Source organism: Phlebotomus papatasi, chromosome 3, assembly GCF_024763615.1.
Source record: "Phlebotomus papatasi isolate M1 chromosome 3, Ppap_2.1, whole genome shotgun sequence".
In the NCBI taxonomy this organism is placed as follows: domain Eukaryota; kingdom Metazoa; phylum Arthropoda; class Insecta; order Diptera; family Psychodidae; genus Phlebotomus; species Phlebotomus papatasi.
In genome coordinates this window covers 29,990,014-30,015,653 of record NC_077224.1, presented here as the reverse complement: position 1 = coordinate 30,015,653, position 25,640 = coordinate 29,990,014, and the positions used below count along the sequence as shown (strand labels likewise).

At 31.9% G+C, this 25,640-nt stretch overlaps 2 protein-coding genes across 2 annotated transcripts; both read right to left on the bottom strand.

Annotated features, from left to right (window-relative positions):
* Positions 1-156: 156 nt before the first annotated feature.
* LOC129807522 (uncharacterized) lies at positions 157-11,900 on the bottom strand. The gene is made up of 12 exons (XM_055856850.1): positions 10,829-11,900; positions 7,517-7,878; positions 5,665-6,341; positions 5,109-5,597; positions 4,644-5,048; positions 3,304-3,719; positions 2,736-3,236; positions 2,537-2,666; positions 2,282-2,472; positions 1,877-2,214; positions 1,684-1,818; positions 157-1,628 (listed from the first exon to the last, which is right to left on the bottom strand). The coding sequence occupies exons 1-12, from the start codon at positions 10,894-10,896 to the stop codon at positions 1,417-1,419; spliced, it is 3,924 nt and encodes a 1,307-aa protein (XP_055712825.1). The 5' UTR covers positions 10,897-11,900; the 3' UTR covers positions 157-1,416.
* A 3,402-nt stretch (positions 11,901-15,302) lies between these two features.
* LOC129807564 (MTOR-associated protein MEAK7) lies at positions 15,303-25,090 on the bottom strand. Its single transcript, XM_055856930.1, has 7 exons — positions 24,762-25,090; positions 20,837-21,075; positions 20,552-20,776; positions 16,765-16,952; positions 16,167-16,689; positions 15,894-16,079; positions 15,303-15,815 (listed from the first exon to the last, which is right to left on the bottom strand). Exons 2-7 carry the CDS (start codon positions 20,963-20,965, stop codon positions 15,696-15,698), a joined length of 1,371 nt encoding a protein of 456 aa, XP_055712905.1. The 5' UTR covers positions 20,966-21,075; positions 24,762-25,090; the 3' UTR covers positions 15,303-15,695.
* Between the last annotated feature and the right edge of the window lie 550 nt (positions 25,091-25,640).

The following is a 25,640-nucleotide window of genomic DNA, read 5'->3' as shown; positions in this document are numbered from 1 at the left end:
AATAAAATGTTATGCAAGAGTTTAAATTAAATCTAAAATAAAAAGCAGTTTTTTAAATTTATTTTCCTCATGCGCTGGAAATTTAATGGGGCGGAGGTTCTGATGTAATAACAATAAATTATTCGGAATTTTGGAATAAAGAATTAAAGACTAAAACATTTTTAATTACATTTTATTGCACAATAATTTTGTAAGTCCAAAAATGCAATACAGTTTTCTTTTGTGTTTTCTATATGAATATTTGTGTGTTTTATGTTTCCAAAAAAAGGACCTGCCTTATCTCATTCCAGATGAGTAAAATTATGTTTACTATTATTTTTTTTTAATTTGAATGTTACCTTTAGATATATTTTATGGAGTTGCATAATCTTTAGAGCACATAGTGAGCGTTTTAAAATAAATTGTGAGTAATTTTACTACAATTATTTTGAAAAAAATCCTGTCTAAGATACCACCTCTTATCTCATGTGACTTGTAATATATTATATCATTTTTATTTAATATATATATATTTTTAATATTTCTCATGGCAAATTTTGGCATCTTATTTTTTTTTATATGAAGTGCTGAATTTTATGTCTAAATATTTATTCTTCCAGACTTTTATTCACTTTAAATAACTAGAAAAATGTGATTTATGTAGATATGGTTTTAATTTGATTTACAAAAGTGATTTAAAATATTTTTAATCTGTTACTGGAAAAATAGGAGAATACTTTTTGTAGATCAGCCAGAAAAATTTTAAAACAGTCTGTAGAAAAAAATGTTTAGTCATAAAACGCAATAGTAATATTACCAACGTTAAATATTCTAATTTGAAAATTTTATGTCAATTTTAATATATAAGCAAATACTTTAAATTATATTCTAGTTGTTTGTTTACTGTCTTGACTTTTTATTAAATTTCTATTAGCAATTTGTATAATAACTCTTTATTTCTTCACTGTCATATTTCACAAGTATCTAGCAGGACGACCACACATTTATTTATTTTTTAATAATTAATATTCTATCGTGTTTGATTAATGTTTACTATTTTTAATTTTTTGCCACGAGCATTTCCAAGAAATTGTTATCCGAATCTTTTCACATAATTTTCATTCAACTCAAATTTTCACAAGAAATTTACAATTTTAAATATTTATTTATTTTCCCAATTTTATAATGTGTATCATCTATCGACGGAAAATCGACCTAAGCAGTAGTTTAATATACTTTCACAACAACGATATTTCTCTCACTTCACGATCATTTATGAGAGAATAGTCATTAAACAATAAATATTTGGTCGTCAATAAATAATTCGGATTTTTCATCTATATTAAAATTAATTTTAATTATTATGATAATTTTTAACTCGTGTATCTTTTTTATTAATTATATTTACACAAAGAGACAAAAGGATTTTTTGTTAAATTACTGTTTTTGAAGATCAAACGTTTTACCCTCATTTTCTTCTTTACCATATATAATCTTACTAGAAATGTTTAAATCTTCATTCAATTTCTTAAGACTGAGTGTTATAAGATCCTCTTGATTTTCTAAAGCAATCACCACATATTTCCCGTCACTCAAAATTTCACATGTTGATATCTTGTGCGATGGAGTGAAAACAGCAAGAGATGAACCTACAAGAAATATTTCAAAGTTAAATCGAAAACAAACAATTATGAAGATAAGTACCTGTATCGAGATCCCATATTCGGATTGAAGGATCCCTGCCTTCTTTGTCACCCGAAAGGAGAATTTTTCCGGTTGGATCCAATTTTAGGAAAGTTACTGGAGCATTGTGACCCATTAAAGTTAGTTTGCAATTGCCTTAAATAATAAAATCATGTTATAAACAGATCAGCATAAATAATTTGACTGAACAAACCTGTGACAAGATCCCAAACAAAAATCCTTGCATCCTCCAGTCCAGCAATAACACAAGTCATTGTCTGGGAAATAGCTAATGATTCTGTGTTGCACGATGGTTTCCATTTTTTGAACAATGTACCACTCTGGAGGTCGTATACAACAATAAAATTAGGAGCAGGTTCTGCAAGCTCATTTGCTACTACGCATACGTAGGAACCTTCATATGTTATGGCAGAGAGGCTGGTAATGAAATCATGGTGAGGAATCCGTAAGTCGTAGAGTAGTTTCCTCTGAGAAAGGTGCCACACTAGAAGAGGAAAAGGCTTCTGTGTCTCGTCTCCACATACTAATATCCTAAAAAAAAAAGAAATATATTATGTTATCGTAAATAAAAATTCAGAATTCTCATCATTTCAATTACCTTCCGTCCCCAGAAATGAGAAGAGAATTAAGGAATCTATCTTCACCAGCTTTGAATGTTGTCACACAATCGCCAGATTCAAGATTCATGAGATTCACGTACATCCGATTACGTGAAAGACACACTAAATGTTTCGAGTCATGAAGTCCGAAATAAGGCATTTTCTGGTTCATCACGCCTTTAAGTGTTACCTAAAAACAGAGGTTGTAAGCTTAAAACTGAGAGAAAACTGAAACTGAACTTAATAAATGATACCTTGAAACATCCATTGTCTAGATCCAAAACTTTTATTTCTCTACGACAGAGAACGGCTGCTCCATAATCTCCAACTGGACAAATTGCCGATGGCTGAGGGATTCCCGTGAAAGTTCTAACTCGACAGCATCTATACAGTTGTCAACATACAAAATTTAAACAAACTATATATAAAGTCAAAAAGAATTTTCAAATGTACCTTTCCACGTCCCAGATACAAATTTCTTCTTTTTCTGTCCTAATGGAAGCCACGAAATATCCTTTACCACCTAAATTAATGATCGAGTCACATTTAAGAGCAGCATTAGCAGCATCGTTAGATGATTCACTTTTAAGCTCAATTTCTTTAACAATTTCCAAACAAATAACATCAATTTCACTTAAGGTCTTTCTCCACGATACTACTCTGGGATCTGCACTATCTGATGCTTTTAGATCCGCTTTCAAAAGTGAATAGAATTGCTGCACGTCGTAATTAAGAGCTGTAAAATGATCACGAAGAAATTTTTCAAGAATATTGAGGTGATCGGCTTTTTTATCGGAAGAGAGAGCAATATCTGATAACATGTGAACGCATCCAGTGCACTTTATCTTATTGTAAATCCATGATAAGTCTGTAAGATACAAGGAGTTGGCAAAACCCGAAGGATCCTTTTGATACGCATGGTAAGGCAAATTCATATATTTCCTCATATTTAAACTGAAAGAAAAACAGATTTTCTAAATTATTATGTATGCCTGTATAATATTTAATTTAATTAAATTACCATTTTATTTTGCCTGAAGAACTCACATAAGTAGAATCTCGTGCAGTATAGTAATCATAAAGTATACTGTGGGCTGCTTGAATTTCTGTACGATATCTCTCCTTGGCGATCTTTAAGATCAACCTATCCATAATACTAACATTGTTACTGTGACGCAAAAGTGGTCCCATAAACCAGGAGAAGCTCAACCAGAGTTGTGCAGGTGAACCATGACTTTTTTCTAACTTATCTCCAATCAGTTCCATTATCTCTGTCTCCATTATCCCATGTGGCGAGGCAATTATAAGGGAAATGATATGATTTGTGGTCCTCTTAGTGAATCTCTTTTCTAGTTGCTCAAATACTTCATTTGTTACAAAATCCAGTGAAGTATTCTTCAGAGATTTTACACCGAGCCACGCTAGCCACCAAAGGATCTTTGAAAAACATATTACAGGTTACAGTTATGATTTACCTTAGAAATTGAGTGAGACTATTAAGAATCTCACCCAATAAAATAGTTCATAAATTATTAGTCGAGATTTTAACAATCTCATTTATCATCACAAAATCATCATAACTAATCAACACAAAATCTCATATCCTCCAATCGACCCTAAACTTTACTAGAATGTGTGTCGTATCTTTTTGATCAAAATGAATGAACGAATGTGGGAGGCTTAAAACCTCTCCCGGCATTTCGGCCATCCATTCGTCCATCCATCGTCCGACCGCTTTCTGAACTTAATAACTCCCAAACCAAGAAATATATCGACTTACAGTTTTCGGTCAAGTTTATCGGTATATTGGGTGAAAATTGAAAGTAGGTGCATTGCCCCCCCCCCCCCATCCACACCCTTTCTTCTGCCATTTTGAAAACCCCCTTTTTTGTTTCATAAATTGCACTGCCCCTATGGTAACGATTGTGTTCAAATTTTAATATGTTATAGCTGGGCCTTAAAGCCTTCGGTTAAAATAACTTTAGCCCCCGGTCAGACCCGATCCAGAAGGGGTTAATTGAAATGTAATCTGATGAATATTTTGATTATAATTGCGTTAAAGCGTCTCTCGGCTTAAGTCGGAAATATGTCCAAGACATAACGTTACTGAATAATAATTAATTACTAAGTTATACTTTTTCACGTTGAACATTTTTTAGAAATATTGTAATATTGAAATATTTTAGGAATATTGAAATATTCGAAACGTTACACTAATTTTTTTTTTTTGAAAAATTAATAAAATATTTGTTTAGGTAGTTCCCTAATTTCATAATAGCATATTGTTGGAAAATCGCCTTTTATAGAAATACATAATAAGAAATTGTTATAAATATTACCTATTATTTTAGAAAAACTTACTTTAGCTTGAATGGGTGTTTTTTCGACGCAGGACTTCCATTCATTTGGCAAATGAAGAGCTCCATTGGCAGCATAAAATTCACTTCCACCCGTATTTAATACATCCATCCACTGAGCTTCGGTAAATGCAGATGACAATACAAAATTATCATCACTCTGAATTTTGTCTTTCAGAGCATACATAAGAGATTCACTGTGATCACTATTATCTTTACATAATTTCGATAAATCAGTAGCATTGGTCGTAACAGTTAAAATGATTTTAACATTTTCTTTTAAAGTTGCAGGTAGCCAATCTAAATTTTCACCATTCCATAACATATCCAGAGAGTCTATTATGATAATAATACGGCTTGTGGCTATCTTGAGGCAGTCTTCGATTATTTTTGAGTATGTTGACACGTCCTAAAAAGGGGCATATAAAGCTACACATTAAAAATATTTTAAATACTATTTTAAACTTACATGGCGACATAACACTGGTCCATCCTTAACTATCACTGATAGTTGGGAACAAATGGACTGCAAAAGAGCTTCCAAGGTTGAGCTTCGCATAGTCAACTTTCCATATCTTAGGATTAAACAACAATCCGGAATCCAGGTGTGAACATTCTGGGATAACATAGCTGTAACGACACTTTTTCCAGATCCTGTTTTTCCGTAAATAATAAATGGTTTGGTGGAATCTTCGAGGATGTATTTTTTAACACGATCAAGTACAACTGAATCTGCACATGACTGGCCAAGTATTTTCGAGTGCTGACTAACATCTTCCAGCTCTGCAAATAATCTACGATCAACGCCAAAAGTACAGAAAGGTATTTGGAATTTTATGTTATGTTCCTCAATAATAGCATCAATCTCTTCAGATAAGAGTGTTCCCAACTGAGTCAGTGATTGCTCAACACGATCTTGGCTTAATGTTTTCAGAATGTGCCTGTCAGGAAGCTGACTCTGGAAAAAGGAATAAGGAAAAAAATTTGAATATTTTTCAAATGTAAATTTGAATGACATAACACACCTTTAAGTCATTAGCAAATTTTCCAAGTCGACGAAGAATCTCAGTTTCTAGAGGTCCTTTACCATTTGTCGGTGAAGGTTGTGCGGTCTGGATCCAAATACATCGCTTGGCTAGTTCTTGACGAAACAATACAGTGTTGTTAATTTCTTGTTCAACCACAGAAGCTAAATAGGAATCTCTCAGCTCTTTTGTGAATGTTATGATCATTGCTAATAAAAGCCTACTCCATTCTTCGGATCGGCCAGATTGGTCAGGCATGCTTTCTAGACGATAACAGGATGGCTGAGCTGTAATATCTTCTTTGTACCACTTGTCAAACAGTACCCGACTCTCTGGATTTTCCATTTCAACAGTGCTAAGTACAGACCTAAAGTCTTGACTTTCGATGGTTAGTGGCAATAACTGAGTACCCAGTTCATTACCCAGGTACAAAATTGGAATTAAGTAGCTGTTGTTGGACTGTCGTGTAATTTCCGCAAGACAGTTAGCTGAGAGAGCATGACCACATCGTGCCTCCAGAGGGCCTTCCTCGAAAAATTTATCAGAATAGAACGTTGACTCTGAGTACTGATCTATATTATGCAAATTGGAAATCTGCAATTCAAACCCTCGACTTTCGCATTTTTGGCGCAGCAGATCATAGATTTTGTGCAAAGGACAGAGGTTGTAGTTCGCTCCTGTGTATTGTAAAAATTTTAAATTACGAATGATTAATATTCAATAATTCCTTGAAATAATGTATAATAGCATTAAATTAAAGTATAAAATGTCATTGTACAGAATCACTCTATCATTTATCAATAAAAATAAAATGATTTTTATTAAAATTTATTTAATATAAATTTTGAGGTAGTCCTTTAATCGTGAATGCTCACTTGTCTTCATCGTTAAAAATCCACTAGTATTTAATTTAGTAATAAAATTGTATGTATATTTTCTTTTTCTTTTTTTTCTTTTCTGATTCTATTATGAATAGAGTTTCACACCGATAGAAATTATCACTCTTGGCACCGACAGCATTAAATGAAACTATTGAAAATTTAGTGAATATCAAATACTTTGGCAACGAGATTGCAGAGATTGCAGCTCTTCAAAAATTAAAAAATAAATCTTAATAGTTAAAGATATCGGGAATAAATTTAATATGCGTTTAAAAGAGATACCAAAAGCTTTATAACCCTGTCTTCTCACTATTCGTATCCCATAACATATATATAAATTTTTTCCACACAAAAATACATTTACTATAAGAAATAAATATACTAGAGTAGAGTAGCTTGCCACTCTTTAAATTTTTTGAAATTCAACCCTTTAAGGACGAGAGCGTCAAAAATTGGGGTTACAAAAATAACTAAAATTTTTTTTTGGGACACTTGTGTCCCTGTCTCTGTTGTAGGTTTAATAGTTTTGCCCCGAAATATGTTAATTAATATTTCTCTATATTTTCCTATATTTAATTTGCTTCAAAACGGGCATAAATTTCTCTGGTGAGTAGGGGCCATTAAATATGTATCTAGTGTTAACATTAAAGTTTTCTATTTCTGAATTTGAAGATGTATTATTATTTTATGGCGTATACACACTAGAGAAATTTATGTCCATATTGAAGAGTTTTTCCTACACAAGCGTACGGAATTTGCTTCAATATAGACATAAATTTTTCTATTGTGTAAAGTCTATCTATGAAGAATATTTAAATCTTCAAAATTGTGATTAGTTACAGGCGCAATAACACAAGTTTTTTTTTAATAATGTTATTATTATAAATAATATTTCGGTCTAGTCTCTTCCTTATTGGATGTGTCACGAAATAACATGTGAATTGTTAACAAAACAAACTGAGAGGACTCACCTTGATCAGGTGCCAGAACATACAATATAATCTTCTTATCTTTTTCTGTTCGCCGTGTGGTCGAGATTTTCCCATGGAGTGGTTGCAAGTTGGTGGGAAGTGATTTTGTAACGGTGGGAAGTGAACACGGGGCTGTTAATGTATGTGGACTGGCGGACAGCGGCTCATTGTCTGTGGTCAAGCCATCACCGGATATTTTTTGGACTATCTTAGAATCCTGACCATTGTTCGGTGAAGTTGCTGTATTTTGAGCATTGACCGATATGTCTGAAATGGGCTCTGGATCTGCGAGAGGAGCCTCTTTCTTCTGGCCATTTTTCTTTTGCTTCTTCCTCTTGTCGTTCAATTGATAAGACGGAGAACTAAATGAGAAAAAGGGTTTATTAATTTTTACGATCGTCTTTACATTAGTGGAGAATTTCAATAAATATTTTTTGTGGCGCTCCGCACACAATTTGCACGGGTGGTAAATATAAAATGTATTGGATTATAAATAGATAGACTATTTTGGGAAAATATGTGCTTTATTTTTTTCTCAAATCCACTGTCTCCCGTTTATTTAGAAAATATTACTTAACAAAATATACACGATTTTCGTTCAAAACATCTATATATGAAAAGTAAAAAAAATTTCATCCCAAAGTAAATAAATGAATAGAAATTATTTAGATAATACAGAATTGTTCGCATGAACTAGTAAAATTGTTTTTATTTTTCACATTTTCCCATTCGCATTTCTTTCAAATTAATTTGCAAACAAATGGGCAAATAGGCGGCAATTGAAGTAATTATTTTACGGAAAAAATACATGTTATGCTTTTCCTTACATTCTTAAATGCAATTGCTCAATTAAAGTGATGGGTACACACTGTTTTCTTTCTAATATGGTGGATGTAATGAAAATATTCGAATATACGTAAAATTAACAAAAAGTAAATACCTATATATCAACGAAAACTTTAAACCACGTCGTAGTAAATATTATCACAAAAATGTTCTTTGTCCGAAGCTCATAAACAACATTACCAAAGGAAACAAATGATAACAGATTAGTAAGCTAAAAATTTTAAAAAGAATTTTGCAAATTATTAAATTTACATATTAATTTATTAATTTTATTGTCTTTAATAACTTTAATAATAACATCACTTTTTAAATGAAATTTTAAATCTCCTAATTTATTCGATAAAGATGGTATTCTTTAGAGAAACCATAAAAGTATTTCTGTTTTAATAAAAACAATTCGGCTAAAGATACACGTCTCTGTACTTTCAAGACCTACTTAGAGTTAGTACCCTAATTTTTTCTTAATATTGTTTTATTTGCAAACGAAATATCTGTCTAATAATATATATATATATATATATATATATATATATATATAGTATTCAAGTAATTTAACCCTTTAAGAACGAATCTGATACCGGTGTCTCAAAAACAAAAAAAAAAACATTTTTCAGACAATTTAGACTGTGGAGGATAAATTTATCTTTCTATATAGCTGAAAAATGTTTTTTGGACACCATCAGGGTTCTATTCATCCTTAAAGGGTTATATAGGAATATTTTGGGTAACTATATAATTAGAATTTTCATTATCATCATCATTATTTTCAACCGTTTATCCCTATTGTGGTCGCGAGTTCAGTTTAACAGCCCACGCCTGTTGATCCTCCGCTACTTTGGGAAGACGTTCGGTTTCGATCTCAAGGACTCAAGGCACTCCAGAGATAGATCATACATATGATTCAGCCACCATGTTCTAGGTTTTCTCTTATGTCGAGATCTCCTCACAATGGCTTTAATAGATTTTTTTGGGGAATCTTTCTTTTTCATGGTATCATACTATCGAAGTTGTGATCTCTCAGTCCGAAGAAGTTATTTCTCGATTCTTTGCTCCTTACGGTGACGTTCCTGACTCGATCTCGGCGAGTGATCTGCTTCATCTCGGCAACTTGTAGGGGAAAGTACTCTCCATTTGAACGTTTATGCCTTCAAATAATGTTAATTATCTTTAATTTTTTCTAAGAAACTTACACATTTCTATTAAATATTAGTTACCTTATTATCAATTATTGACAATTATGTGATAATTATGTGTAAGTGTTTTAGGAAAAATATTTTAGAAAAATCACTTTATTCGAAGGCATGAACGTTCTAAGGGAGAGTACTTTTCCCTACTCACGATTTTATACTTTCGGTGATTACCCAAATCTCATGACCATAGGTGAGAATAGGAATGAACACAGCTTTGAAAACCGATAATTTAGCAGAACGACTAAGCACGAAAATCGCTATGTCGTGCTTTTAGATGTTTTTGAATTTTACATAGGGGGAGGTGGGGCTACTTTGAACTGTGGTGCTACATTGATATATGATTTTTCGTAGATATCTACATGGATTTCTAAATAAACAATTATTTTATTTAGATCCACAATTGTTTTGTATATCCAAATTACATCATGTTAAAACCCAGTTTCACTTAGAAATATGTTAAAAATTTTTTTTTAACAATTTAATCTCACGGCTCAAACTAGACCATCTCCCTCGATCTTAGTACAGCACTTGAAGATCAATAAACAGAGTACTTCGAGATATTTCAATTTAAAGTTTAAAATATTAAGAAAATTTGCTAGTATCGTCAGGCAAAAAAGCGGAATTGTTGAGATCGGACTGGTTCTGTGCTATTGTTAGATCTGTCAGGGAATCTGTAAGAATCTGAGAGCCCATAAGGCAAACACCTGGATGAGCGGTTTGGCCGCCACATGTTTCTCCAGAACCCTCAGCATTCCTAACGATCTAATCCCTACGACGATCCAATGTGAACTATCACTCAATACTAATCCTCTCTGCGATGCCCCTCCCGAAGGGGAAACTCAAAGGGTAACACTTAGGAACGCTCTTAGGAGAAATCGGTACCGTTCCGAGACACACGTAATATGTTGATTCAAATACCTACGGGGAGAAGGGGAGGTTAACAGTTGGGGAGAAGCTAGTTCTAACACTATATAACTATAATATTATTTTTCCTTTAACATAAAAGTGTATAGGAATAATTCTTTGCTATATATATACGAGATATGCCCTACATATAGTCATATTTTTTATCTTCAACTTTTATCACGATTTTGGACACTTTTTTTTAGTAGAATTTCTACGATATGTGCATAAGGTTTCTTGAGGATCCCTACACGCATATACTACTACACTAAATAGAATATATAAATATTTATGTGATCATTATAAGTGAATTAGACTAATTACAAAAAAAATTAATTGATATTTACCACTGAGCTTAGCACTATTTACTTACTCTTCTGATTTTTCTGAATCATTGTCTAGGTTCTTTTTATTAATTCCAGTGCTGCAATAATTTCCCATTCTCTGCTGCGAATCTGGTGAAACGGCCTAATAATTTCCACACGCACTCCTTTACCTTCAACTTGCTTTTCACATCAACAAAATGCTTTTATAACGTTTAGTTTAGATGTTAATTTTGAAAAAAAAATTACATATCTAACAATGGCTGTATCTCTCAGAGGAAACAGCGAAAGAAAATTACAAACAGTGGCCAGTGAAAATAGCAGTGTCCTGAGAACCCAGAAGATGTCGTCCAACAAATCTTTCAAGCAATTAGTAATTCATTTGCAAAATAGTTCTTGTGAATAATACAATTCCACATAGACTCTGTGTCGTCAAATTAACACAATTCCCAATTGATGGTTTTCCAACACTCTCGAATCACGGAAAAATGAGGAGAGAGAAAATATGTCGAGGGAACAAATCAACCTTATCTGCTCACTTGTGTATAGTGCTTTTTTCTCAATACTTTTCTTACAGTCGGAGAGAGCAAAGCCACTGTTAAAAGCTATTTTTATTATAATAAGCCTTCAGTTGTATTCGTTTTTTCCACACTTCTCACATCATTTTTATTTTATATCCACTCTTTTTCACGTTTCACCCATCCTCAAGACACACCAGTCAACTTTTTTTTTTAAATAATTTTTCACTTCTTTTTAGCACTCTCGCTCCACTTCACCAATAATTTTCTAGGAGAAAATCTACCTCAGCTGCTATGTTTCAATGATGTTCCGGAGTTGTCCCTGGATTGTGTCTAATAGATATAAATGCACAGAAAACTATATATTTTCAATTTTCCCACTTGATTGCAAAGGTTTAAAATCTGGCCACAGAAAAGGCTGAAAATTTGAAGCGACGGAACACTGGAATCGATAGAAATGTCCGCCGCACACTGAACAACTGTATGACTGGGAAAAATCGTTTTTCCACACACTCAATCGAGGTGGAGTTTTTCCTCTTACATATGTAGGCTTATCGCGAGTCAAACAACACAGTTTATAAACGCATACACATGTACAGAGTGGAAAAGGGGAGGAAGCGCACAGTTAAAAGTTCCCAAATCAATGTGGAAATACCATTTGCTTCTCCCTCAACTCCACATTTCAGTAAAATTTCCACGCTTGCGCGTCGATTTTCCCATGGACATACTTATACAGTGAAATAAAAGAAAACTCCAATACACAATCCATTTCAGGCTTGTATTAGTTTGGTAAAAGTGCGCCAATTTTCAACATTTGCCGATTGGGCAATTTTCCCAGATCTGAAATTTCTCCAACGAAGAATTTCAAATTAATCTTTATTTAATCAGTAAAAACAACAACACTTAAATTAACTTAAAATTGCGAAATTATCATAGACCTTTCGTAGATCACAAGAGATAGGTAAATACATTATGAGATATTATTTTAATCACCTGCTGCAACACAAACGAAACATTACGCAAAAATCCTTTATATACAATTTAGGATCACACATGGTTTTCAACAGTGTAGTTAATTTTACTTTTCTCTAACCCTAAGGCATAGAAAATAACATACAAAAATCTCAAGAAATATTATATTACAAAATTTAAATTTATTTATGATTCTTTTCATAACTGGGTGAAGTACACAAATTTGTGAGAACGTGAAAAATAGTGAAACGTTCCAAATTTATTTATAAAATCAAAATCTGTTAAAGATTTCCACATCTAATGCAAGAGTTATAAATTATAGTCGATTGTTGATAAAAATTATTCAGACATTTCTGCAAAAATTACAACAAAAAATGGAATTTTAATTAAATATTAAAACCCATAAATATTTTAAGTATTTAATTGCATATGCATAAAGCTAAAAATAATTGAAATAATCAAGAACTCAATCAATGGATATATTTTTCATTTGCTTTGTTATTTTTTTAAATTTTATTTCTCATATGTATAATTTTATTTAACCCATTAGCACTTGGCCATTGTAAGCCTCGGATACAAATAAGATAGACAATATTTTAATTCAGATGCTAGTCGCGGGATCAAAAAAATATCATTCATCATCCTCTAAAATTATGAATGAGTCCCAAGAGAGGTACCAGTATAAAATTAAGGCCAATAACGATATTTCAAAACATAGCAAATATAAAATATAGAGAAAATAGCTTAATAATAGATCGGTGAAGTTTTAATTAGAATTTTTAATTTATCCTGTCCAGAGTCCGGAATTCCACGTGAAATAGCAGATATGGAAACATTTCCAGCTTGCTGAAAAAGGCGAACATTAATAGTTCGTGTCTAAATTTTCGCTTTTAAATGCTATTCCTTTTCAATCCTCAACTATCATATAATTTAAGTAATGAGCATATGATTAAGGTAGCGGTGGCGGTTAATCAGAGTAATAACTAAAAAGGAACTATGCCTTTCGCGAGGACCTACTTCTTTGTGTTGAGAAATCACAGCTGCTATGGTAAAGGCGTATAGTAGGCATTAAATTGCCCAGAAAAGCTTTATAAGCTATTGTAAAGGGTTATCAGTCAGGGGCATAGAACTCGAGGTAAACCAGGTAAACCTATATAGACGAAGGTGGTGGGTAAAGTAAATTCACTAGTCTTAGAACCAAATCCAAACTTCTTTTCCGTAGTATCGGAAGAATAACAATAGTAATGAAATTTTTTTTTATTGTTTTTTGTATTATAACCATTAATCTTAATGGGTTAAATAAAATTTCAATATTCAAAATTTGAAGTTTTTTTTTTGCTAAACAATATTAAGATAACACATACAAAAAGTTTAACAGAACAGTTTGTTGTTTTTTTTTAATATGTACAATTGCTCATCCAGCAATACAAGGACGTAACAATGTTCATTGATTTTTAGATATTAGGGTTTTCGGATTTGAAATTTTACCATGTTTACAGGCGTGAAAATATTTTTTCTACGCCTTTTAGCGTGTTATCAATATTATATGTGAAAATTTAGGCACAAATGCTGCAATTTCTTCTGTTCATAGGTGGTTTTCTTTTGTTCTTTTTACTGGATCAGCAACATGGGCAATACGTACATAATCATTAATACAAAATGAAATATATATATTGCTCCTTGGAAATTACAAGGGGCCAACTCAAAACCATTTATTTATTTATTTATTTATTTATCTCAATTAAGTATGTTAATAAAAATAATTTAATTATTTTCTATTTGTATGAGCATTATTATAAACATCGAAATATACATATTTTTACCTTTCAAAATATGTTTTCTTATGAGTTAGCTCTTTGTCATTCTAAATTATGCGCAAATTTTCATGAAATTAGAATGACACGGGATCAAATTGCTTGAGTTAGTCCCTTGTTTCACAAAAAATTGAACGATAAATCTATTTTGTGCCCCTTGACTTCAAACAAAACCGCGCAAGCAATCATAAAGAGTAAAATTTTGAAAAACTTTTGTAATAACGAAGTTTATTGATTCATATCATCTGAAATTTTATTTAATTCTCTGTCTGAGTGCATTAAAACCTCAAATCGCCAAAAAGTGAGTTAGCCCTTTGTAATGTCCAAGGAGCGATATATATATATATATATATATATAATATATATATATATATATATATATATATATATATTTTTTTTTTTTTTTTTTTTTTTTTTTTGTTAATTATACAATTGTACCGCTCCATCTGGTATTTGTGGTTGTTTTAAAGTTCATCAGCTCTATGCTAAAACTAATTATGGAAAATTTTTCTCAATTTAGTTTCACCTCCAACATTTTAATGTAGATTTTCATTTCAGAAGTCGATTTCATATACGAAAAATCTACGTCAATTTAGTCAAATCGAACAAATGGCAATACTTTACCACTGTAACTTTTTTTTCTTTTTCTAGATTGTTTGAATGCCTGAATAATTTAAAAATTTTAATATTTCAACATCACTTGGACTTGGACATTGGTCCACTAGTAAATCCTCAATTTATTTGGATTTTACACAGGATATCAAATACTTTCACCTAGCTATCTCTTATTAATTTTTCAGTAAAATAGAGGTGTCTCCTTAACTACTTCTTATGATTATTTTCGATTAACAATTTTATACGACCATCGTGACAATCGTAAAAAAAAGATAAATTTAAAGGATAAAGTGATAAAATAAATAAATTATAGATTAATTTTAATTAAACAATAATATTGGTATTATATAGATATTTCAGTTATTTTGAAAGGACAACATTGGTTGTAAGCATGTTATTTTAGGGTCACAATTAGGTGAATATACACATTTTTTTCCTGTCTAGAGTGTTTAAATTATTCAGTCTGTTAATGTGCGATTCTGGTACAAGATTGAAACATTGAGACATATATTTTGCTTTGTATATCCTAAAAAAAAAAGTAAAGTACCTACAACAACTTTTCGTATTCTAAAAGAATCACTATCAAAAAAATCACCCAAAAGAAATAATATTTTATCTATATTATCTAAATACATGATACATTGTTCTTTGGTATGGCTCATTATTCATTAAAACTACGCCTTCAGTGTAAATAATTACCTATTATATATACGATTCATCTAATTAAAAACTTTTAGTACATTTTCAGCAATTATAGGTATCACTTAACTTGATTGTATTAGCTCACAAAATTATGTGTACAAGAAAATTAATAAAAAAGCAAAATACTAGCTACGCTTCATAATTACTGAATAAATTACTAGAATTATGCTCTCGCATTGAAGTAACGATGCAAACTTTGTAATTGATTATTGAATGCGAGAAATATGTCTTTTAGTGATTTTCTTATGTTAAAAAATAGGGCTGGTATCTCACTATTTTCACAGTAAAATGTGAATTTACTCAAAGAATTCATCACGAATACCTTCGGAATATTGCCTTTTCCCCGCCATTTCCAAAATTGCCTTGGTTTCTGTATTGCCCTGTAGAACTGACCGACCAGGACTCTTCTGTGATGACTGCGAAGAACGGAGTTTTTTTTACATTTTTAAATTAATTCTTTTCTTAAGAAATTTATCATGTGTAGTTCTTATTACCTCTTCATCTGATTCAGTAGAAGGTTTTTCGCCAACTGCCCACACTTCTACATTTCGAATTTTGAATCTTTTATTCGCACTCATCTGGGAGTATCCTTTGAAAGTCGTACAGGATTCTGAGCATTCTCCAAAACCGTATTCACTATCTAACCATAATCCCCAATAATTGTGCTGACCACCCATTCCCTGTGATCAATTATACAAAATTATTATTATACAGTAGTACAATTATAAAAAGAATGTTGGAGGAAACCGATTAAAAAGAAATCTCACCAATCCATTGGGCATTGTTTGCTGATGCAAATTGAGATATTGATAGTGATCATTGTATGTAGTACTCTCGAAGCATCTCATCTTGGGGCGTAGAGTAAATAGGAATGTGGAGGTGTTTCCGGCAAAATTGGCACTCAAGCACCAAGATGCTGAAGCAAATCCCCCAAAAACATAGCCATTTGTATCTTCAACAATAATTACTGTCGGACCTTGATCCATTATCCGGCCCAAAAGTGTGGAGAAACTCTCGCCATGTATTTGAGATGAAAAGAGGAAACGCCACTTTTCCTGATGTTGTGTTGGCAAATTGGAATTGATATAGAGAATTTGCGTAATGTCCGTTGTGGCCGGAAAATCAGGCACATACTCCAGGCCTTCACAGTATGGCAGCAATGCTGATTCAGTGACTAGGGACTTACGTACTGCTACTGGCTCCTCCTGAGGACTCTTGGTACTTCGATAGTTGTACAAATGAGAAAAAACATGTTCCAACATTTTCAGAAAGGTTGGATTTGATTGAAGCCTAAAAATAAAAGCTAATTACCCACACAATTTTCTACAGAAAAAAAAAAATAGAGATGCACGAAAGGTAACTTACCATCTTTCAGCATCGACCCTTGTGACTTTCTGCGTACCAGGCTGTACTACATCGTACACAAGGCTATCGGCTAATTTTTGAATGCACTCCTTTATAATTCGGAACCCCTTGGATTCCCATGACTTAAATCGAGGACCACACTCAAGTCTCAAAGCTCTCATGTAGCTACTAACAACAGCTTCCACATACTAAAAAATAATAATATTCATTGATTAAGGGAAATTAAGATTTCAGACTGAGATAATTCGACTTGTCAGAATATGAGTCGATCAACTAGATTTTTAACAAAACTTATTTTATTCGCTTTTTGGATACTTTTCTCTACCTTCCTTGTGAATATTATACTTGCAAGTTAATTATTTTCAAAGTTATAGAGATTTTAAATCTCAAAAATCCTATAGTCAGCATATAAAATCTCAGCATCAAATCGCGCTCCTGTAAAATTTGCCTACTGCGAGTTATTCGTTTCTTATTCTGAGCGGTCGAATTTTGGACGTGACAATTTTTTTTCTTACTGAAAACCTTTGTTCTATATGCAAATTATTATATAAGTGTAAGAGGTAATACGTTAACTCTTTCGTCTCTTTTGGGACTCTCGTACCCAAAGCAGCATATGAATGTTCTGTGAAAAACAATGTTTTTTAATTATTTAGAACTGATAAAAATCCTATTCTTGTGGATGATTACAAACTATAAGGATGTCCAAATGTAAGATATTTTTTGTAGGACCTCAATTAATTCCTGAGCATAGATATTTTTGATTAAAAATTGTGAAATTGGCTTGCAACATATGCTGCGGTCCGGAAAGAGTTAAACTTTCATTGCAAGCCATGTGCCATGTGGTAAACATTTTTTTTTTTTCAATAACTTTTATTTATTTTTTAATGTATCTGTAATATGACATTATAATTCATTTTATAATAGTTTCCATCGTTTAAGCTGTTTTCCATTTCTTTTTGTTTTTTGTTTTTTCTTTATTCTTAATTGTATGTAATTGTATGTAAATGTCAATGTTGCGTAATAGTTCTATTTTTTTTTAATAATATTTTTCATATCTATTTGTTTTGTGGTACCCATTATTAAAATATATAAATTTATTAATATAATCATTTATTATATATCGGCAAATGCCATGCATATGTAAAAAGAATCGAGTATACAATAGCGAGACACAATGCAATCACATTTGCTAATAATTTTCAAGGAAACTTCTATTTCCAAAAATATCCTATTTTCCTTTGGGTACTTCCCAAAAGAGCCCCAAAAGTTTCGAAAGAATTAACTAAGAATTTTATTAATAACTGTGGCTAAGCATTAATGAAAACAATTAGCTTCGATTTTTCATAATCACTGCTATTGCAATGGTGTGGACCGGTCAATCACTTCCGATCGATCTCATATTCACAGAGTGTTTATTTTAAACATTCTTCAATCCGAAAATGATCAGCAGAAAAATTGGATCTTAATACATTTTTTCAGATATGGAATTTTCTACGAAACTTATTTCCCATCGCTTTTTAAAAACGGGTATTTTTATTCTATCATGTCAAAAACCAGAAGTATGAACATACATAATGTCTGTTTTTCTGATATCTTGATTTATACATTATAAGTACATTAAAGAAGTATCTAAAGTTACGTTAAAGAAGTATCTTAAGTTCTTCTAGATGACTGATTAGAGTTACATTTTATATTGGATTTAAATAGAAATATCTTGTTATTTTAGAATATATTAACTTGCATTCCCACAAATTTTAGAAATACCTAATCAATTTTTATTTATTATCTTGAAAGTCAATGAATTATTCTTTTCACGTGAATATTTCATGAGCTTTTCATAGACAGCGTCATGTGAAACAGTCACGGTATTCTAGAATTTATATGATAATATTTGTTAAAGTCTTTTGAAACAATTAGATCAGTGAATTTATCACGTGATAAACTCACAATCTCAGAAGTCATACCCAGTATATATTTAGAATCTCAGGTTTAAAATATGTCTACAAATTATTATTGAATTTGTACGAAATCTGAAATCGCTATAAGCAATCACAGCTCCCGAAAGTTCTTACACAGTTAATATTATGGCTTAAATTTTTAAGATCACCATTATACTGCTCAAACTAAAAGAGAGATCAGTTATATAAACCACTTTTTTCCAATTTGCACCGCTCCAGAAGTTAAGTGGTAAAAGATATCAACTTCCAGTCTTCGGTGACCCCCAATAAAAAACTACTATCTCGAGACGTTTTTCTTCTTTTCCTTTAACCCCTCTCTATCCCTTAAAAACCATGTTTATTCGGGTTTTCTCAAAAGTGGCTCAAGCTTTTTCAATGATTTTTAGATATGTTTTAGAAGTAGCCTAGACGAATATTTCGTCCAAATATAACTAAACTATGACCGGAAAATTCACCATCTTGATTATTGGAGGTCAAATTGGCATTTGACTGCCTCCACTCCACCAAGACACTTAAAATAGGGTTTTAAATGGAAAGTCTCACAAAATACAACAATTCTTTGATATAGTTGAAGTTCATCAAATGAACACTTGGGGCGCTCTGGTCAAAAAAACGAGTTAAGAAACAAACAACCTCGATTATCTCGGTTTCTGATTAATCGATGAGATCAAGTTCTACGGCAAAATTATAGAGAACATTATGGTCTACATTTCACCCATATATCACTTTTCTGTCACTCCATCCAAATCTTTGATATTTTGGTTTAAATACAAAATTTGTATAATTTCACGAATTTTATTCAAGATAACTGAATGGCGTACCCCAATTTCAGCTCTAAATCGAATTTGCATGCATTCCGAGTTAGCTCACATTAAGAATCTCACCTACATAAGCCGATTAGGATTATCTGTCCCTTTTCCCTCCCACAACCTTGTTTTTTTCGTTTTGTTTTTTTTTTTTTTCAAAATTAGCAAAAGCTTTTTCAATGATTTACTGATATGTTTTACCAATCCATATGAACATTTCGTAAAGGCATTACCTATGTCCGGAAATTTCGCCATCTTGAAATGTTAAAGGTCAAAGGTCAATCACTTTGGAGAGCTCATTCTTTAACCGATTTGGTTAAACTTAGATCTTTTCCAAAGAAGTTCAAATTTCTTATCCTGCTATATAGGTCCCAATCAGTTATGAATAGGTAAGAATGTGTTACTAATGGCAAGACCATTCTAAAGTGCACAATTTTAGCAATTTTTCTAGTTCAAAATTGTTTTCCGATTAGGGAATGAATTTATTCGATAATAAAACTGGTATACACACAAAAAACAAGCAAAACGATAATTTACGGATAGCTCTATTTCGTGAGTTCGAGTATTCCGCAAAAACTGGATACTCTGCCATCTCTTTTTGAAATATTTATTGTACATCCAACATGGGAATGGAAAAGATAAAACTAGTAAACTATTCTTTTCTGGCTTCTTGGAATAATGTTTTTTTTAGGTGTTTGAACTCCCCATCTCCCATATGTGGATCACATCACAACTCTAATAATGTAAAAGCGTTTTGGGCTTGTGTTTCTTCCGTTTTGTATATTCCTATTTGTTGCAGTTACTAATTTAATCATTAAAAGTTGTCTAAGGTTTTTAGTTACTAAATGTAATCAGGGAAGCTACTTGAAATTTGTAAGTATATTATTACTACAGTAATGTACACTGTAATAGTGCAGGTGCACTATATACAATTGGCGATATACAATTTGACGAACAAAAACCTTAGTGTATGTGAAACATCATTTAAAAGCAATAACCAATATAATCAATCAAAACACTCACTTCCTTGATTAGCGGATAAGCAATATCGGCAGATTCAGAGCCTGAATGACCCAAACATGTTAATAAAACAGATATTCTTTCATCCACCGATCCCCTCACGCAGTACACATATAATTCGGCAAATTTCTGAAACTCCACAACTGATGATCTCGATCCAAGGGCACCAAACAGGAAATTTGTTATATACTGAGCTAAGCGGGGATCCATCTGAGAGCCCCAAAATTTCTGAAAACATAAATAAATAACAGTTTAGTGGAAAATGGTATATTGTATCTTTTGAATTACCATTAAGTCATCCTCCTTGATTCGATCGGAATTTTTGCTGACTAATTTGAAGGAACTGGCAACAAGTGGAACTTCATCCTTTGTCAACAGTGAACATTTCTCCGCAAGCTTCGTGCTTGAATTTCCCATAGTGATCTCTCTATTCCAACGTTCTGGTTATTTAATGGATTTCTTTCCTTTTTTGGGGAATTTGTGCCCTAATACCTCATCCAAATTTGATTGATTTTATCTGTTGTAAGCTGAAAGAGGAACCTCATCAGTACAATAATTGACAACAACAACAAATCCCTTTGTGATAAGGTCTTATCGTGGCATTATTAATATTCTCAAAGCTGCTTAATATCATTGTAGATCTATTGTAATTAATCTTGTAGTTTAAGACTGATCTAGCGTCAATAATTTAATTTCCAATTTTAGCTGTCAATATTCCAAAATTTAATAGACAAACTTGTAACATTATGTTAATATTCTTTTTCATCACAAGCGTTTAGTCAATATTTTCTTACATTGGATTATTCTTAGATGTACCGCAACATTTAATATATTATGTAGAAGGCAAATAAATGGTAGTTGTATTTTTCCAAGGAAGTAATTTTCTTCCAAAAGTAACCTAAAGGACGTGCTGCAGGACAAATAACTTGTCAGAAAATGGCCTGAAGTTCAATTTATTTCATTAATACCTCAATATCATATCATATTGTGAAATTGTATTTTTGTTGACTGTTCTTTATATATTTTTTTTGTTCTAGTCTTTTCGAACTTTGAAATTTATAAAAGAATCCAAAATTTACGAGAAATTATGAATAAGGGAAAGGGGGGGGGAATTAAAAATGGGAGGGGGGATATGGGATGGGGGGGGGGGTAGTTTCGTAAAGGGAGGGGGGTTACAGAAACCCAAAATTTATTTATGACCTGTTAAGCCAATGCAATAATGTAAATAATTTTTTTTATACACTATGAAAATCAAATCTCAAAAAAAAACTGTTATTGTTCCAAACATCAAAAATTGTTTAAAAAAAATTGTAAAAAATGAAATAGAAAATTGTAAAAAGAAAAACACTATACAGTTTATGACGGGGGTTTTCCGTCGTTTTCACCCCCCGAGACTGGTCACCAACGCTAAGACGGCGACGGCCGCAAATTTGTTTTAGGGGAATCGCCAACAATGACGAAAACCCCTTAATAAAATGAAATGAAATTGAACTTTGAAGACTCAAAGCCTCCGAAGAAGGCAAAATAGGTCTTGTGACCCGCTCGATCTATTGATGTCTAAAATAATCTGAGAATCACCAATGACGCAATCGGACCTACAGAGTTAGAACAAAATATTTTCTTATATTTTTTTAGGTGTGATTCTCACATAATCACACCTATTGTAATCAGCAATTTGATCGACTTTCTCCGATCGGTCTTAAATTCACAGGGTAGATGTTTATAGCATTCATGCTGACGAAAATGAGGGGTGCTATTTTCAGAAATATTCTAAAATATGCGTAAAAAGGAGGTTTTTAGATTATCTCTAAATATTACTTTTCTTTTTCAGCAAAAGATATAAGAGCAGACATCTTGGGCATCCAAATGATCTCGCTGGTCGGTTGACAATAGACGAGGGATCGAATAGAAGGCTCACGAGGGTGAGACCTTCAGACCAATTCCTGCTTTTATAGATTCTGGAATTAATTTAGGTTGATACGTGAGATCAACCAGCAAGTCGCCTGTTTTTTGTTTTATACCTCATAAAGTTCATTGCACTCCCTTTGGTATTTATGTGCAAATTGCTTTAATAAAATAAACATTACAAAAAAAAAATTCTTTTTCGAAAATTTTTGTATATTTTTTAGAGCTCTGAGTAGATACATTAAAAAAAATCCATAGCTGTACCCTAGTTCTCCAGATATTACAAGTTGAAGATTGAAAAGGGTAAAAAATTACAGATTTCAATTTGATTGTAAATAAATATTTCAAAAAATATCCTATAGTTCTTGAAAAATTGCATTTTAAATTATATAATATCATCATATACTCGCGTGTCTTAGTGCACCGAAAATCCTTTTGCATTTTTTCACGATTTTTCGCGTATTTTCGCGGATTGCATTTTCTCATTCTCACTTGAAATTTCGCAGTCGTCAACCATCAGAAGACTCTAACTAAAAGTATGTAAAGTTTGTGGCCTCTATTTCTGATGGATTTCGAGAAAATCGACTTTAAAGTTTTCTCCTCTACTTTTATACATTTCTTATCAAATTTTGCTGATTTTTAAGTGAAATTTCGCACATTTCAAGCCTAAAGAAGGCTCTAAAGTCTAAACGGACGTAAACGGCTTCTGTTTCTCATATTTACCTAGAACATCGATACAGTCAAGGATACGGTCTTTGTTATATACTTTAATGCAAATTGAACCAAGATTATTTTGGAACCAAGATTAGTAGAGTTTGCCTCAATCCGAATTTGCAATGTATAATCACACCTTTATAAACTGATCCAGACTTATCACTGTTTTTTGGCATTTGTTGGAGGACATCCTCAATTTCTTTTTAATAATAAATTGTGGCTAGACCGTTATAAGACTGAATGATTTGGCCATTTAACAGTTAAAATTCCATTACAGTAGAACCCCGCTATAGGCCATCGCTCTATAGTCCACAATGTATCGACCGTTGATTTCAAAACACTGATTTTAAGTTAGGTTATGTTTGATCCATATGAAGTGAGCGAGGACAAGTGTACCACAATCGCAAAGAAAGTGGAAGTTGTCGAGCAATTTCAATACTAAAAGTCGTTGATAATTTTAAAAACTGACATGGACTATAGTAGTACGACCCAAGTGTCAAATTTGGAACCAAATATGGACTATATAGCGAGACTCTACTGTATATATCGAATCAATGACCTCAACAAGAAATTGAAAAAAAATATACATAAAGTCAGACTCGACAGATCACATAAAGTGAATGCTAAATTTAATGTTACTTGTACTTGTTAATTATATTTTATTTAAAAAATTCATGCACAGTAGTCACAAAATTAAAAAAAAAATGTGACAAATAATAATTGAATAATCAATTAACCAAGGCATGCTAAAAGAGATCAATTTAACACGCGCTAGGCTTGGAAATTTTCTTATAAGATTGCGCAAAATGACTAAATATGGAAGTACATTCCATTTACATATTCTCACAATCTTGTTCCGTTTTATTAGGCTTTTATCACCGAAAAAACACAGTTAAATAAGATAAATATGAAAATTGAGCAATGTTGTGGAATATTTGATTGGTAAATCATTCCAAACTCTTTGATTTTTTTTCAACTCATTTCACGTGGCTTTATCACTAACTTATCATCACGAGGCCTCTTACTCTTTATTGCTGTCGTTTTTATATTGGCACAATCTTATAGGTTTGCTGTGTGATTAGCTGCCCAAGATAAAATTTTAGACGAAGTGCAATTATGGCCTGTATTTTTTTGTAAGTTAAAAAATGGAAAATTATTTCTAGTATTTAACATTAACAAATTCTACATTTATGGTAGTGCTATGAAAAATAAATTCTGTCCTATTGAAATATAATAGTCTTGGGGGTACGTTTATTTACTTTCGCTGATCAAAGTAGGTATACTCTTCCACCACAATTTTATTAGATTGATGACGAAATGTAGCAGTCATAAAATTGATTACTAAACAAATTACATTAAAACTTATGAAAGCAATGAACACTTTCTTTCACAAACCTCCCATAAATCTTTGCACGGTTTGTCCTTTACGTAAATTAAAAAAAAAAAAGAAAAAAAAACTCTGGTGCCAGAGAGATCATAAATGTATCATATTGACACAAATTTACCATATTTTTCAAGGTGAATGCCACATAAATTGAAATATGCATTAGAAATATTGTGAAGACATCAATTTTTACGTGTCAATTTTTCTCACCTGGCTGAAAAAGTGGTTCACACAAGAATTTTCTAGGGAGCTTCCTATCCGCTACATCCTTCTTTAGTTTTGTCCCCGTTTTTTCTCTCTTATCCTTCCTACTTCACATCCACAAACACCTAAACGCTGCTTATCCACGGACTTTTCATACTTGTACTTGATAAAATGTGCGGAAATAAATGAATTTGTCTGCAATTTTGCGTGTTCGTGGCGAGAAAACAATTTTATCTGAGCCTACACGAAATTTACTCCACTTATTTGTACCGCCAGTATAAAAAAAATCCCTATCAAAAATATGACACTTGTTCATGACGCGAGCCAGAGTTGGACTCGCATGGTGAATATACATGAAACGATTTTCTCCACCACGTTCACTCAGAGGGTCTTGGATATTAGGAACACATTTAAATTGTTTCTAACAAAACGGGCGCCTAATGAAAATCCACTCATCCACTCCACAGACCCTTCTGTCTTTGAAAATCAGAAAATTTTATTTTAATTTGTAGTATATCTAAGTATTTTTTTCAATAATAAATTTCAATTGATGTAATATTAATATATGAATACAACATAACTGTGTTATCACACTTGCACATTAAAATTTTAATATGATTTACATTAATTGTCGCTGGTGAGAGTCCAAATGTGTAATTTGTGTGTTTGAATCATTTTATATACAAAATTTGATCTATTTGTTGATAAAAAGGTAGACTTGGCCCGCAAAATTTAATATTAATTGATTTATAGCATTAATGCGATTTTCTCTTTAATTTTTTAATGTGAAAATTTTTTATGCTTTAGGTAAATTTAAACTTATTTTTGCAGGCCAAGTCCACTTCTTTATCAATAAATAGAAAAACCCCAAATATTAAGTGACTC

Excerpts from the sequence above, each read along its gene's own strand:
- LOC129807522 (XM_055856850.1), bottom strand. The coding sequence starts at position 10,896 with ATGGGAAATTATTGCAGCACTGGAATTAATAAAAAGAACCTAGACAAT. Across the intron at positions 6,342-7,516 it reads TGTTCTGGCACCTGATCAAG|GAGCGAACTACAACCTCTGT; the intron begins GTGAGTCCTCTC and ends TACAATACACAG. Across the intron at positions 2,473-2,536 it reads TAGACAATGGATGTTTCAAG|GTAACACTTAAAGGCGTGAT; the intron begins GTATCATTTATT and ends CTCTGTTTTTAG.
- LOC129807564 (XM_055856930.1), bottom strand. The coding sequence starts at position 20,965 with ATGGGAAATTCAAGCACGAAGCTTGCGGAGAAATGTTCACTGTTGACA. Across the intron at positions 16,953-20,551 it reads CTTATCCGCTAATCAAGGAA|TATGTGGAAGCTGTTGTTAG; the intron begins GTGAGTGTTTTG and ends ATTATTTTTTAG. Across the intron at positions 16,080-16,166 it reads AAACAATGCCCAATGGATTG|GGAATGGGTGGTCAGCACAA; the intron begins GTGAGATTTCTT and ends AATTGATCACAG.